The 14,504-nt window shown below is 32.4% G+C and overlaps 1 protein-coding gene across 1 annotated transcript; it reads left to right on the forward strand.

Moving 5' to 3' along the window:
- Positions 1-2,413: 2,413 nt before the first annotated feature.
- LOC121224563 (serine/threonine-protein kinase STN7, chloroplastic-like) lies at positions 2,414-3,895 on the forward strand (the record flags this gene model as incomplete). Its single annotated transcript, XM_041108025.1, has 4 exons — positions 2,414-2,776; positions 2,867-2,956; positions 3,276-3,398; positions 3,514-3,895. Coding segments are annotated over 4 exons (699 nt in total), but the record flags the coding sequence as incomplete, so codon positions are not given.
- Between the last annotated feature and the right edge of the window lie 10,609 nt (positions 3,896-14,504).

Genomic DNA, 14,504 nt, shown 5'->3' on the forward strand with positions numbered 1-14,504 from the left:
GTGAGAGATGACAAGGTAGTCTGGTATTGTTTTAAAAATCTGACTTGAAGTTGAATCGGTTAAGTTTTTAATTTTTGACTGAACCAATTGATCGATCAATTCAATTATAATTTGTTGATATATACAGATTAAATAGAAAAGTCGTTTGATCTTATTTAAGAAATAAGTTAGTCATAAAGTTTTGTCAAAAGTTTTTATTAAAGCTGCCAAACAACTTTATTCTTTCCGATGCTTAAATCCTGAAGTCAACATTGTTTGGAAGGCATTACTTAAATACCAGCTCGGCTCGAAAATAACTATGCTCAAATTGTAAAACGGATGAGGATACCTCACGTTATTTCAATTTTTAAAAAAAAATTATTATTATTATTGTTCTAATTACACGAGTCTCTCATAAACATAAATCAGCTTTATTTGTTTTTATTTTTAATGTTTCAAACCTTTTTTATGAAAGGTAACAAAAGGCCTCCTCTTATCAGTTTCACCAGATAAAAAAGAACCCTTTAGTTGCAAGCTTCACTTCTTGCTAGTGAAGTTGCAAGCTTGTTAGCTGAAGCTTGTTTAATGCCGTGTCTTTGAAGCTTCATAGCAGAAGCTTGCTTCTTTTTATCAAGAATTTTGTTGTTTGCCCAGATGAAACAACATTGAGTGCCCTCTTTGTTGGATACGAGGATTTCATGCAAGGTATAGTGAGCCAAGAAAGTAACATTTTGTCTTCCATCAGGCTAGTTCCTTCTCCTTCATGATCAAAACTAAGAACATATTTTTCACCTTTTCCATTTTACTACCTTTTTTTTTGTTCAATTTTCGGTTTCTGGTTCATGTCGGTTTTTAAGTGATTTGAATCGGCTTGTGGGATTGGATTTTTTTTGGGCCAGAAAAGTTTAGCCAAAATGAACCGGTTTTTTACTGGTTTGTCCGGTCACGATTCACGATTCAGATCGATTCTACTCCTTTCTCCGGATCGGTATGCCGGTCGGGTTTCAACAAGCATTGAGGTTTTTGGATTTCTTTTTTATTATAACTCTGTCTGGACAGTTTCAGCCCGTACTTTGAACCATAAAGAGAGACTGATGGGGTCGAAAAACCCAGAAGTAATACAATAGTAAAGGGTTAAATATAAAATTGGTCCCTAAATTTAACCACTTTTCTCATATTGGTACTTAAGGCTTTTTTATACTAGACTGGCACTTGAACTTTTTTTGGCACGTGGCGTCCTATTTGGCAGTGACAATCAACGGTTTTTTTTCTTCTCCAACCTCATCTCCTTCCTTCCTCAGACTTTTCAAATATCTTTCGTTTATCTTTTTCTCAGATTTTTAAATCTAAAATTTTTTCAAATTTTTAATCAAAAGCTTCTCTATTTTTTCTTTTTGTTTAATCAAAACCCTTTTCAATATATGTTTGGAAAAGTGGCATTTTGGGTTTATAGAGAATGAGGATAGGTTTTGTTTCCAGCAAACATGGAACTTGCTTCAAAAAGGGTTTTGAGGGTTCGAGTTGAATCGTTGCGTGGGAACTGAGTTTGGGTTTGGGGGTTGTTGCAGGGTGCTGTAATGGAAGCTAATGGGGTGAATTGGGGGATTTTAGTGTTGGGGTTTGAGGGTTTAATGGAGAGAGAAAAGGGAGGTGAAGATTGGGCATTAATGTTTCGTTGAGGAAGGTTTATTTCTGAATTCTTTGAACCATTGTAATCATGGAAAATAACCTAAAAAAGAAGAAGAAGTAATAATCATTGCTTATATGCACTTAACATGGAGAATCTTTATTTGTCGCTAAAGTTATTAGGAATAGTTTTCCCTTTGGAATTTATATGGTAGGAAATGTCCTTTTCTTTATCCTCTCAGTTCGTTGCTGTATTATTAAAGAAAATTTTTATTATGGTTGAGCATAATGCACCCCGTGGTTCTATGATTAATCTTGTCATTATTTTTCTCCATATCTTTGAATTTTATGGTAGACAAGGAACTGAAGTTATGATAATATCAAGTTCGTGGTTGCTATGCTTTGATGCAAAAGAAAACTATTATCTGTAGTGATTCTCTGCTTTTTATCATACCTGATAATAATTTCTATTAGTTTCTTATCTTGAACGATGATTGTCGGTTGAAGATAGTTGAATATAGCACAGCATTACGAAGTGCTTTGCTATCTATATTTGAAAAAAAATGTTTTCTTTTTGGTCACTGTAAGAAGAACAAGCCCAAAATTGAAATCAAATATAAAAAAAAAATCGTAAACTAAAAGACAAAGCAACTAGTGGTCTAAATTTGAAGCCGATTCAAGTAAACTGCAGTGTCTCTTTCAGTAAGGCTTCCCAAATTAGCCTACTTCTCTCTCTTCTATAGGCATGGCCACGGTTGCATCCGGTTGAGCTTCCATCGGCCTTATCAATCCTTGCAACTCCCAGTAACTAATAAAACACCCATCTCCATTTCTTGGCACCAAGTTCAAACTCAAGCTCTCTTCCAAAGCCAGCCTCTCAATTCCTAAAACGCCTGGAGTTTTGTCCTTGAAAGCTCAACTCATTGATGCAGTTCGTGATCTCTTTGTGGGAGTGGGGGTGGGGTTGCCATGCACCGTCATAGAGTGTGGTGATATCATATATAGAAGCACTTTGCCCAAGCCCGATGGGCTAACCCTAACCGTGCTGGGTGCTATTTTGGCTGTGGGTGCTCTGTCTTATCTCTGGGCCACTCTAGGTGTCGCTCCTGGGTTTTTCGACATTTTTGTTCTTGCTTTCCTTGAGAGGTTGTTTAGACCAACTTTCAAGAAGGTGAGTGAATTCATATCTAGTTTTTGGGGGTTCATATTTCTCAATGAGGATTTGTTTTATGGTTAAAAAGCGTTGTTTCTGGTTTTGCAGGATGATTTTGTTTTGGGAAAGAAGCTGGGCGAGGGTGCTTTTGGTGTCGTCTATAAAGTTTCATTTGCTAATAAGAAGCCTAATTCAAAGGTTAGGCTGCGTGTTTGAGAAATCCACTGTATAAACAACTGTGTTCCTTTCATAATTCCTTTATCTTTACTTGCACGTGACAATTAATTATCAATCTACTATCTGAATTGGGATGTTAAGCTGTTGAATTTGGTTGCGTTAATTAGAAAGTACTTTCAGATATTTGATTTTGCAAACAAAAGGAATTGGTGTATGTTTACTTAGGCTTGCATGGCCACTACTTAGAGGCAATTGAATAGGCTCTTTGCATGTTTGAAATAGTGGAACTGAAAATGGGATGTCAATAGTTAACAAATTTAAGGGTTTTGTTCATTGTCAGAAAGAGGGTGACTTGGTGGTGAAAAAAGCTATAAAATATGGTACAGTGGAGATCTGGATGAATGAGTGTGTTCGAAGAGCTTGTGCAAACAGTTGTGCTGATTTTCTATACGACTTTCTTGAGGTCTTAATCCTTATGATTACTCTCAATAGATAAAGTTTAGTTTGATTTCTGAGGGTAAAATCATTTAAGCCTTTTTCTCTTCATACTGAAACTGGTACCCTTAAACCTCTTGTAGGGTTCCTCAAAGAAAGGAGGAGAATATTGGCTTGTATGGCGATATGCTAGGAAACACCTACTGAATTTGACCACAGAGAAATACCCCTTTATTGGAACTAAGTACAGCTTTCAACATCAATAATTTATATTTTATATAAGAAACCTTACCTTACACACACACAAAGTGAATACAGATCCCGCTTCGTCTCGCTTTAATGGAACCGCGCCAGACCTTCATTCCTCTAAGGTCTGTCATCTCATTAACAATGTAAATTTCGTCATGTATATTTTCCACTTGTAAAGTACATTAATCTATTATCATATAAAGTAAGGAAGTCTTGAGAAGAAACACGTGATTTAGGAGCCAAATCTCAATACACATACTTATGACTCGTCTCTCGAGTATTGATAGAGAAATAATGATTCAAGGAATATATATATGCTCCTACTTATTAGGAGAAAGGGAAATGCTCTTTTTCTCTACTTTTCGCTTCTTTGTACATCAAATTCCGTCTGAACTTCCTTCGACATTTATTTTCTCAGATTTGTTTTTCATTTTCTTCAATCCTGCACCAACAATTGGTGTGTTTACTCCCATGACGTTCAAATCTTCGAATTAAATGGCTGATCCTAATGAAACTATCCCTAACTATCAATCCCTAAACCAAGAAACCCATAGCTAATAACTATCCCCCAACTAACCACTAACATTACAATCCATCACATCCATAAGATTAGAAAAATACCATATCTAGAGGAAATACTACGACCCCTTCCCAAATATCCTACCTACCACCACCAAAAATTCAACCTTACCTTATGTTTAATGATCATACCACACCCAACCTAATTTATACAACAACTTTTCGAGTTCCAAGAGCAAATGAAAATGATGCAAAAACAACTGCAATGACAACAGGAACAAAATCAACCAACAAAACACTTGTGCAAGAATTGAAAGCCACTCTAGGTCTCCCCAAAATCAAACACGCCAAACAAATAAAGAAACAAACTCATCATGTCTTAGCCATCACCAAGAGAGTCTCATGGATAATCCTCCAATTTTACCACAAACATTGCCTACATCATTTGAAAATAAAATGGAAGTTCTCAAAAATCAACTACAAGCACCACAACATGCAATAGTAGATGATGTAGAATAAACACTTTCCTCAAATAACCCTTTGGCTTCAAATGTTGCAACAAAATACCTACGCCCTACCTTTATGTTAGTACAAATTGCCGGTGAAGAAAATCTCGAACACACAAACATAACTCGAACAGAAAAAGAAGAAATAGGACAAGGCTCCAAGGCGTGTATCAAGTCACTATCTTTAAGGTTATATTCGCCCCCACATATTTTTAGTGTGCAAATGAGTTCCAAGAAAATTACCCTCGAGGATACAATGAAGTCAATGACTATTTGCGTTTTGTATTGACGAGAATAGTCCACTGCACACTGAGCAATGTATGACAAAAAACTCAATTTCTATAAAAGATTTCTGCAGTAATACTTTATAAAATAATCTAACAATATTAGAAAATGAAAGAAGGAAAGAAATAATATTAAAATTTGTTGGTGTGTTTTCCAAATGAAATATCATTCCTATTTATAGGAATTTTCATGTCTCTTCATAGAGACATATTTCATCAATAGTTGTCTTTCTAAATAATAATGTCTTTAAAATAAATACATAATTATTCATTTAATATTATAACTATTCAAATAATATAATTTAAATAGTTATAATTTTTTTTCAAAAAATCAAATAATATAAATTTTGATTAATTACACTCATTCATTTATAGTTATTGAAACACTATAAATATATGAAAATGTTCCAACAATCTCCCATCAGTTTCAAAATATTTTGGATTTTGATATTCTTGGAAATCAATTTGAATAAATGAAGGTATCTTACGATTGAACATTCACTTAGTGAAAACATGTTAAAGTAAATCGAAATTTTATGGTAGACTAAGCTTTGAACCAACTATTCCATTTGATTAACCGAACACATCGCACACAATGATTTCAACATCGGTCAATGCATAGCATCTAGGGGCACTATTATGACCATGTGTCTATGTCCTCTTTTCATGAGTGCTGTCAGAGCCAAGCCCTTGAGCTCCTAGAAGCGACCACACTTCCACTCACATAGGTAGATCCCATCAAGAGTGTTCTTTAATTATAACACTCTAACATATTTATGTTATGGGTTCATTAAGTGTAATGGCCTGAATTTTCAGTGGTGTCGGAATGGTGATCCGAGATCACTAAATCTGACACATGAGTAGAAAATATTATTAATTTAGTGAGAATAAGTAAATGTGAAGTTGGGAAAAATTTTTGAAATTGTGAATAGTGTACAAGGAATAAATATTAAAATAATTAAAATAAAAAATGAGGTATCGAGACCTTGAAGATTTTAAACCGAGCCATATGTATTTTTAGAAATATTTTTAGAGTGTCATTGAGTTGGTATTAAAGTTTCGTTAGAAAATTTTAACGTTTGGATAGTCAATTAACTAAAAAAGACTAAATTGAAAATAGTGTAAAATTTGTTAAATTGTGATTAAATAGCTTAAATGATTAAAAATGAGGGATTTAAAAGGAAATTAGGCCCAAACTATATGGGCTGGACGGTTGGGCAAGAACAATCTGGAAAAGTGATGTAATAAGGGTAAAATTGGAAATTTTGTAAAAGTTAACAAATAAAAATCTCAATTAAAAGAGTTTCTAGGCAATTCTTCATAATTATCAGCCAAAAAACACCATTGAAGAGTCCCTCCAAGCTGGTTTTTCATATATTTGAAGCATGTAAGTTTAATTCTTGATTATTTCTTCTAATTTTTGTGGTTTTGATACTTTTACAATTAGGTCCAACTAATTGTTTCATTAGTTATTGATCTTATGACTGATTTTGAAAGTTACCATTGATGATTACTGAATTTTTATGATGAATAAACATGTAATTAAAGCTTTGATTTTGTTATATGATGATTCTATTAAAGTAATTTTGATAGAAATTGATTTTAGGGACCTAATTGTGAAAAAGTTGGGAATTAGGGTTTGGTGTTGCGGTTTTGAATATGAAAGGCTATGTAGTAGTCTAAAATAGTTGGAAAAGGTGTTAATTGAGAAAAATTAGATCAATTGAGGGGTTAATTGAGTAGGGACCAAATTGTAAAAACTGTAAAGTTTGGGTAAAAGTGTAATTTCGAGAATTTAAGGGCAGAAACTGTGAAATGAATTAGAATCGAATTATATGCTGATGAATGAATAAATTTGTATTTTAGATCGAGAACCCGAAGCAAGCCGAGAAAAAGAAAAAGTAGTTGATTAGTCCCTGAACTTTTACAAATTTTGCAAATCGACCCAGGTAACTCATATGGCTGAAATTTAATGATTAAATGTTAATTTTATGAATTATATAATGTATGATGAAATGTATTTAGTGTTGAAATGAGAGTAAAATAAAAATGCGAAAATCGAATAAATGATCAAATTAAGCGGAACGCCGGATTTGAGTACTTCTGATCAAGAGACAAAGTGATAAGTGGTAGCTTTAGCTACACTTATCTGATCAAGTGAAAAAGTGATAAGTGCTACACTTATCTGATCAAGTGACAAAGTGATGAGTGATAGTTTTAGCTACACTTATCTGATAAAGTGAAAAACTGATAAGTGTTATACTTATCTGATCAAGTGAAAAAGTGATAAGTGTTTTACTTATCTGATCAAGTGAAAAAGTGATAAGTGCTATACTTATCTGATCAAGTGACAAAGTGATAAGTGGTAGCTTAACTACACTTATCTGATCAGGGACAAATGATAAGTGATCATACGTAAGACCATAGTTATACTATGGCAAAGTGAAAGTGAAGTACTCAATTTTCCGTAACCGTTCCTTAATTTTGATCACGGATGGTAAGTGACAAATGGGCCCAAAGGAATTATGGTAAAAGAATAAGTAGTAGTGAGTTTATACCAAGGAACTCACCAAAGATTGTGGTTGACAGGTAAACTTAGTAATGGTGTATATAGTATAAGTGTACAAATGTTTGGTAAGATTTATGTTTTATGCCTATGAACTTACTAAGCTTTTCTATAAGCTTACATGTGTGTGTTTATTGTTTTTGTAGATTAACGTATTTATACATTCGGAGGATCGGATCTACATCGAGAATCACACTATCCAGATATACTCCGGTAGATTTTGTTAAATAACTTTTTTGATTTATATGGCATGTATAGGAAATTGAAGTAAAAAGTAATAGAATGAATGACTAAATATGCAAAGTAAATTTGAAGGTGATGGTTGTGTTAGATATTGAAAAATACATGTTTTTAGTCAGAAATGGTTGATTGGTTGAACTTCATTAGTATTCAAGTGAAGTAGTTGAAATACTGAATTTGGTTGCGATTTGAAATTTGCAGGGAAGGTTAGGTAATTATAAAGGGGTTATATTGATTTTTTTTTTTAAATTCAATGGAATAGTTTTTGGACAGCAGCATTGATGTAACTTTGAAAAATCACTAAAAATAGTGTAAATAGAATTAGAAGTTGAGTGAGATATGAAATTAAAGCTGAATGAGTCTACTTTCACATGAAAGAAGTAGAGTAAGCAAAAGAATTATATACTTTTAGATATTTGAATTTTAGTGAAACAGGGCAAGAATGTTTTTGAAGTCCCCTGTTCTGACTTTAAAAATTCATTAAAAATTGTACAGAAGGAATTATGAGTTATAATTTATATTTATAGATTTCTTAATGAGTCTATTTTCATTATAAATAAGTTTAAGCACCATATGAAGTCTGTAATAAGAGATAATTAAATTTAAGTGATGAGTGGTCAGGACAGTCAATCAGTGAAACAGGGGAGACTTCAACTAATAAACTGTACTAATTTGCTAAACCAAAAATTTTGAAAATTTTATGGTGAATATATATATGAGTCTAGTTTCAGGGAAAATTTACGGATCTAAATTTTGATTTTCGTATCTTGAATTATAATTATTTTAGTGACTGCTGCGCAGGTGGACAACTTTATTATGAATGCTGAAATTAAATTTGAAAGTAAATTTTTATGCCCCGAACTTTTAAGTTAAGTCAAGTAACGCCTCATGCTCGACTCCGGAAACGGTATTGGGTAAGGGGTGTTACATTAAGAGTACATTACTTATCCTTCCCTTATCATTACGGGTACCTAACACTTTAATCTTAGGATGAATTTTTTTATAGTGCTAACAGTTACATACTAATGATGTACTTTATCTCATTGAACTCAAGACTTGACGTTATACCAAGCATTGAGTCGAGTTTCCATCATGGGTGACTCTAATTAATGGGCTTAAGTCCTATCCCTTTTGAGGTCCTTTTTACTGCATCTCTAGCAATACTTTTTGTTAAAGGATCCGCCAAATTTTCACTTGATCTCACATAATTAATAGTGATCACTCCATCAAAGATTAATTGTCGGACATAACTATGTCTTAATCCAATGTGTCTAGACTTTCTATTATATACTTGGCTATATGTCTTTGCTAGAGTAGCCTCACTATCACAACAGATAGAAATAGGTAAAATTGGCTTAGGCCATAAAGGTACATCATAAAACAAATTTGTTAACCATTATGCTTCTTTAGATGCAGTGGCTAATGCAATAAATTCTGCTGCCATGGTGGAATCAGTAATACATGTTTGTTTCTTGGAACCCCAAGAAGTGGCTCATCCACCAAGAATGAAGTTCCATCCACTAGTACATGCATGATCTTCTAAACTTGTAATCTAACTAGCAGCCGAATACCCTTCTAAAACTGGAAGATATCCATTATAACACAATCCATAGATAATAGTTTTCTTTAAGTACCTAAGTACTCTATTCAAATCTTGCCAATGCAAACTACTTGGATTACTTGTGTACCTACTCAATTTTCCAGTAGCATATGTAATATCTGGTCTTGTACAAGTCATCACGTACATAAGACTACCAATTAGACTTGCATATTTCAATTGATCAATTTTCCTACCAATATTAAATACTAATTTTATTTGAGGATCCATGGTTGTAGATGTTGGTATACAGTTGAAAAGATCAAACTTTTTAAGCACATTTTCAATATAATGTGATTGTGATAAAACTATATTACTTTCATCTCGGGTTATTTTAATCTCAAGAATAACATCTGCTACACTCATATCCTTCATAGCAAAGTTGTTTGACAAGAATTTCTTTGTGTTTTCTATTTGTTCCAAATCCGTGTAAAAAATGAGCATGTCATCTACATATAAGCAAATTATGACACCTTTTCTATTTTCAAATTTTATATATATGCACTTATCAGATTCATTCATTTTATAGCCATTAGCTAAAGCAACCTTGTCAAACTTTTGGTGCCATTATTTTGGTACTTGTTTAAGTCCATATAAAGATTTAACAAGCTTACATACCTTATGCTCATGTCCTGGAATAACAAATCCTTTCAGTTGCTCCATGTACACTTCCTCTTCCAATTCACCATTTAAAAATACAGTTTTAACATCCATTTGGTGAACAACCAAATTATATATAAAGGTAAGTGATATTAAAAGTCTAATTGTAATCATTCTTGCTACTGGAGCATAGTTATCAAAGTAATCAATACCTTGTTTTTGTGTAAAACCTTTGGCTACCAACCTTGCTTTAAATTTATCAATGGTTCCATCGACCTTTATTTTCTTTTTGAGGATCCATTTACAACCTATTGGTTTGGAACCTGGTGGAAGATCAACTAAGATCCAAGTTTGATTTTCCATTATTGAATTCATCTCATCATTTAGTGCTTCTTTCCAAAAAGCAGAGTCTTGAGATTTCATTGCCTCTTCAAATGTAATAGGATCAGATTTCGTATTATAACAATAATGTATCTTATTGCATATACTTTCACATTTTCCTTCTACAAGAAACATAATAAAATCTGGTCCAAAATCTTTGACCTTTTTAATCCTCTTACTTCTTCTTAATTCTTTACAAGATTCATTATTATTATCAATTTGTTCCAATGGAATCTCATTCTCACTTGAAGAATGAATCAATTGTTGTGGCTGTAATTGTCTTGATATAGAATTAAATCTATTTTTATAAAAAATAGCATCTCTTGATTCAATAATAGTATTAATTAAAATTGAATCATTTGGTTAAATTACCAAGAACCTATATACCTTGCTATTATGTGCATAACCTATAAATATGCATTTAATTCTCTTTCACCTAACTTTTTACTTTTAGGTGTTAGAACTTTAACAATAGCTCTACAACCCCAAACCTTCAAATAATTAAGGTTTGGTTTCCTTTTCTTCTATTATTCATAGGGGTTATTTTAGTTTCCTTATTAAGAACTCTATTCAATATATGACAAGCTGTTAGAATAGCTTCTCCCCAAAAACTTTATCCAAAATCTGAATATGATAACATTGAATTTACCATTTCAGTCAAGACTATTTTTCCTTTCAGCTACACCATTTTGTTGTGGTATGTAAGGGGCTGAAACTTGATGGACAATTCCAGTGGATTCAAAATAACTTGGATTATAGTATTCTCCACCTCTATCCAATCTTAAGCACTTGATAAATGATTCACACTAAAGTTCAACTTTAAATTTATAAACTTTAAATTTATCAAACGCTTCATCTTTTGAATGCAATAAATATACATAACAATATCTAGAACAATCATCAATAAAAGCAACAAATATTTCTTTCCACCTAATGTAGGAGTATTATGCATGTCACATAAATCACTATGTATCAAATCAAGCAATTTTGTTTTCCTTTTAACCTTAGGGAAAAGGTTTCTTGTAATTTTAGTCAACATACATGTATTGTATTTTTCAATATTATTATTAAAAATAGAAATTAAATCTAACTTATACATGTCATTCAATTTTCTATAATTCAAAGACCTAATCTATAATGCCACAAACAAAAAGATTCAATCATATAAGCAAAAATAGTATTTTTATTCTTATTAATAATATTGAGTTTGAACATACTTTCATACATATACCCTTTCCTCACAAAAATTCCTCCCTTAGACAAAATAAACTTATCTGCCTAAAAAATAAGTTTGAAACCAAACTTATTCAATAGACTTCCAGACACTAAATTCTTCCTACCTTTTGGTACATAATACACATCATTTAAGGTTAAAACCTTTCCAGAAGTGAATTGTAGTTCAACAGACCCTTTGCCTTTGATTGCTGCGGTGGAAGAATTTCTCATGTACAAGACATTGTCATTTTCACATTGTGTGAACTTTGTAAACATGCTTTTGTCTTTACACACTTGTTTGGTTGCTCCGGTATCAATCCACCATGTATTATCATCTTGTGCCATATTAATTTCAAATATCATTGCAACGAACTTTTCGTTATTATCAGCCTTAGAAGATAATTTCAAATATCTTGTGCCATGTATTATCATTCTTGAAATGTCCTGGCTTTCTACAATGACAGCTTGAGCCCTTTTGTTTCTTTTTGAACTTAGGTGCTCTATCAGTCTGTTTGAACGGTTTAGTAGTCTGTACTTCCTCCGTAACATGCACTTTGGCATTTTTAGAATTTAGGTTCTAATCTTATTTTCGATATTATTCTTCAATATGAAGATGATTTGCCAAAGCCTCAAGAGATATTTCCTCTTTCTTATGTTTTAGACTTCTTTTAAAGTCTTTCCAAGATGAAGGAAGTTTGTCTATTATGGAGGATACAATAATCATTTCATCCAATTTCATATCATATTACTTGAATTGATTCAACATCTTTTCAATATCACGAAATTGTTTCATAATAGAACGACTATCAACTATTTGATAATTATTGAAACGACTAATAAGAAATTTCTTACTTGTAACATCTTCGGTCATGTATCTTGTCTCCAATTTGTCCCATAATTCTTTAGCGGTGACCTCGTTTTGGTAGGTGTCGAATAAACTATCAAATAAACCATTCAATATGTGGCCCATGCACATGTAGTTAGCATTGTCCCATTTTTGTCTTTCTCGGGTTGCAGCAATAGATTTGTTTTCATTCTCTTCAGGTCTTGGAGTATCCAAAACATAAGCAATCTTTAAAATTGATAATAAGAAGTGCATCTTTTTTTTTGCTATCGTCGAAAATTGCCACCATCAAACCGATCAAGTTTGACAAAGTTAGAAGCCAACTCCCTTAGTGTTCCACTTTCATGTGTTATGGTAGTCATCATGAGATATAACCTTAAAATTGTTAGTACAAATTTCCGGTGAAGAAAATCTCGAACACATGAACAAAACTCGAACAGAAAAAGAAGAAATATGACAAAGCTCTAATGCGTGTATCAAGTCAATATCTTTAAGGTTATATTCGCCCCCACTTATTTTTGATGTGCAAATGAGTTCCAAGCAAATTAACCTCGAGGATACAATGAAGCCAATGACTATTTGCGTTTTGCACTGACTAGAATAGCCCACTACACACTGAGCAATGTATGACAAGAAACTCAATTTCTATAAAAGATTTTTGCAGTAATAGTTTATAAAACAATCTAATAATATTAGAAAATGAAGAAAGGAAATAAAGAATATTAGAATTTGTTGGTGCGTTTTCCAAATGAAATCTCATTTCTATTTATAGGCATTTTCATGTCTCTTCATAGAGACATTTTTCATCAATAGGTGACTTTCTAAAAAATAATGTCTTTAAAATAAACACATAATTATTCATTTAATATTATAACTATTGAAATAATATTATTTAAATAGTTATAATTCTTTTTCAAAAAATCAAATAATATAAATTTGGATTAATTACACCCATTCATTTATAGTTATTGGAACACTATAAATATTTGAAAATGTTCCAATACTTTAGACCTCCCAAAAAGAAATATAATGGAAGGGCAAGTGAAAATGTAATGGCACGTACATCAATTTGCCATAATCGAGTTCTTTAGTGTTGCTTAAAGACCTTGGTCCGTTTAGGATAATAAATGCAAACTTGGGATTCTTTAGTCCCAATCCCCTTATGAGCAATATACGCCTCACAAAATTAGGATTGGTATGACATTGTAAAATGTATCTCTTGGGATATCAACATCCCTGTGTTTCACCCATCTATCCCCTTCGCCAAAGGCTTCCCTCTCCCTCATAACATTTCTCTTAACCTTACACTTCCTACTAACCTCTCTACCATCACTCCTTTTTCCTCTAGCCATTTTCTCTACAAAGTTTCATAGTTAACACCCAGTTACAAAACCCCAACCCTATCTCCATAAGAAATTGCACAAATGGCCTCCAAATTACAAACTCTAAAACCCGAAATACCTTCTAATTTTATCTATCCAAAAGCAAACAAGACAAAGAAAAATACTTCCCAAAATTATTTCTCTTAACCAGATAAAATGTTTCACCAACTCAAAAGTACATTAGAAGATTTAGAAAGGAAAAAGAAATCTCTTAAAAAGGCAAGAGAATTTTTTATTCTAAGCACCTTGTACACACAAATTTTGAGTTATAAATTGATTTAAAAATTCAAAGTCAAATTTACCTCACTCCACCCCGCTTCAATGGAACCACGCTAGATGTTTATCTTACCAAGGCCCATCACTTTGACAATAACAAAAACCCCACCATGTATCATTTGTCGGTTGTAAATTATGTCAATCCATCATTATGCAGACTAAGAGGACCTTATGAAGGGACACATAGTTTAAGAATTGAATCCAAACACACATTTAAGCAATATTTTATGACTTATCTCTCGAGTGCTGGCAAAATGAACACACACATGCTCCTACTTATGAGGAGAAAAGATATTCCTCTTTTTCTCTCCTTTAATACTATTTACATGTTAAACTCCATGTGAACCTCCTTTGACATTCTTCTTCCTGACTCTTTTTTTTTTCATCAACAAGATCATATAAAGAATTTGATTAGATAAACATCATGGGTTGATTTAAAATTCTTCCAACTTAAAATATAAACTAAAGAAATAAT

The sequence above is a fragment of the Gossypium hirsutum genome, chromosome D12, assembly GCF_007990345.1.
Source record: "Gossypium hirsutum isolate 1008001.06 chromosome D12, Gossypium_hirsutum_v2.1, whole genome shotgun sequence".
Taxonomy (NCBI): Eukaryota; Viridiplantae; Streptophyta; class Magnoliopsida; order Malvales; family Malvaceae; genus Gossypium; species Gossypium hirsutum.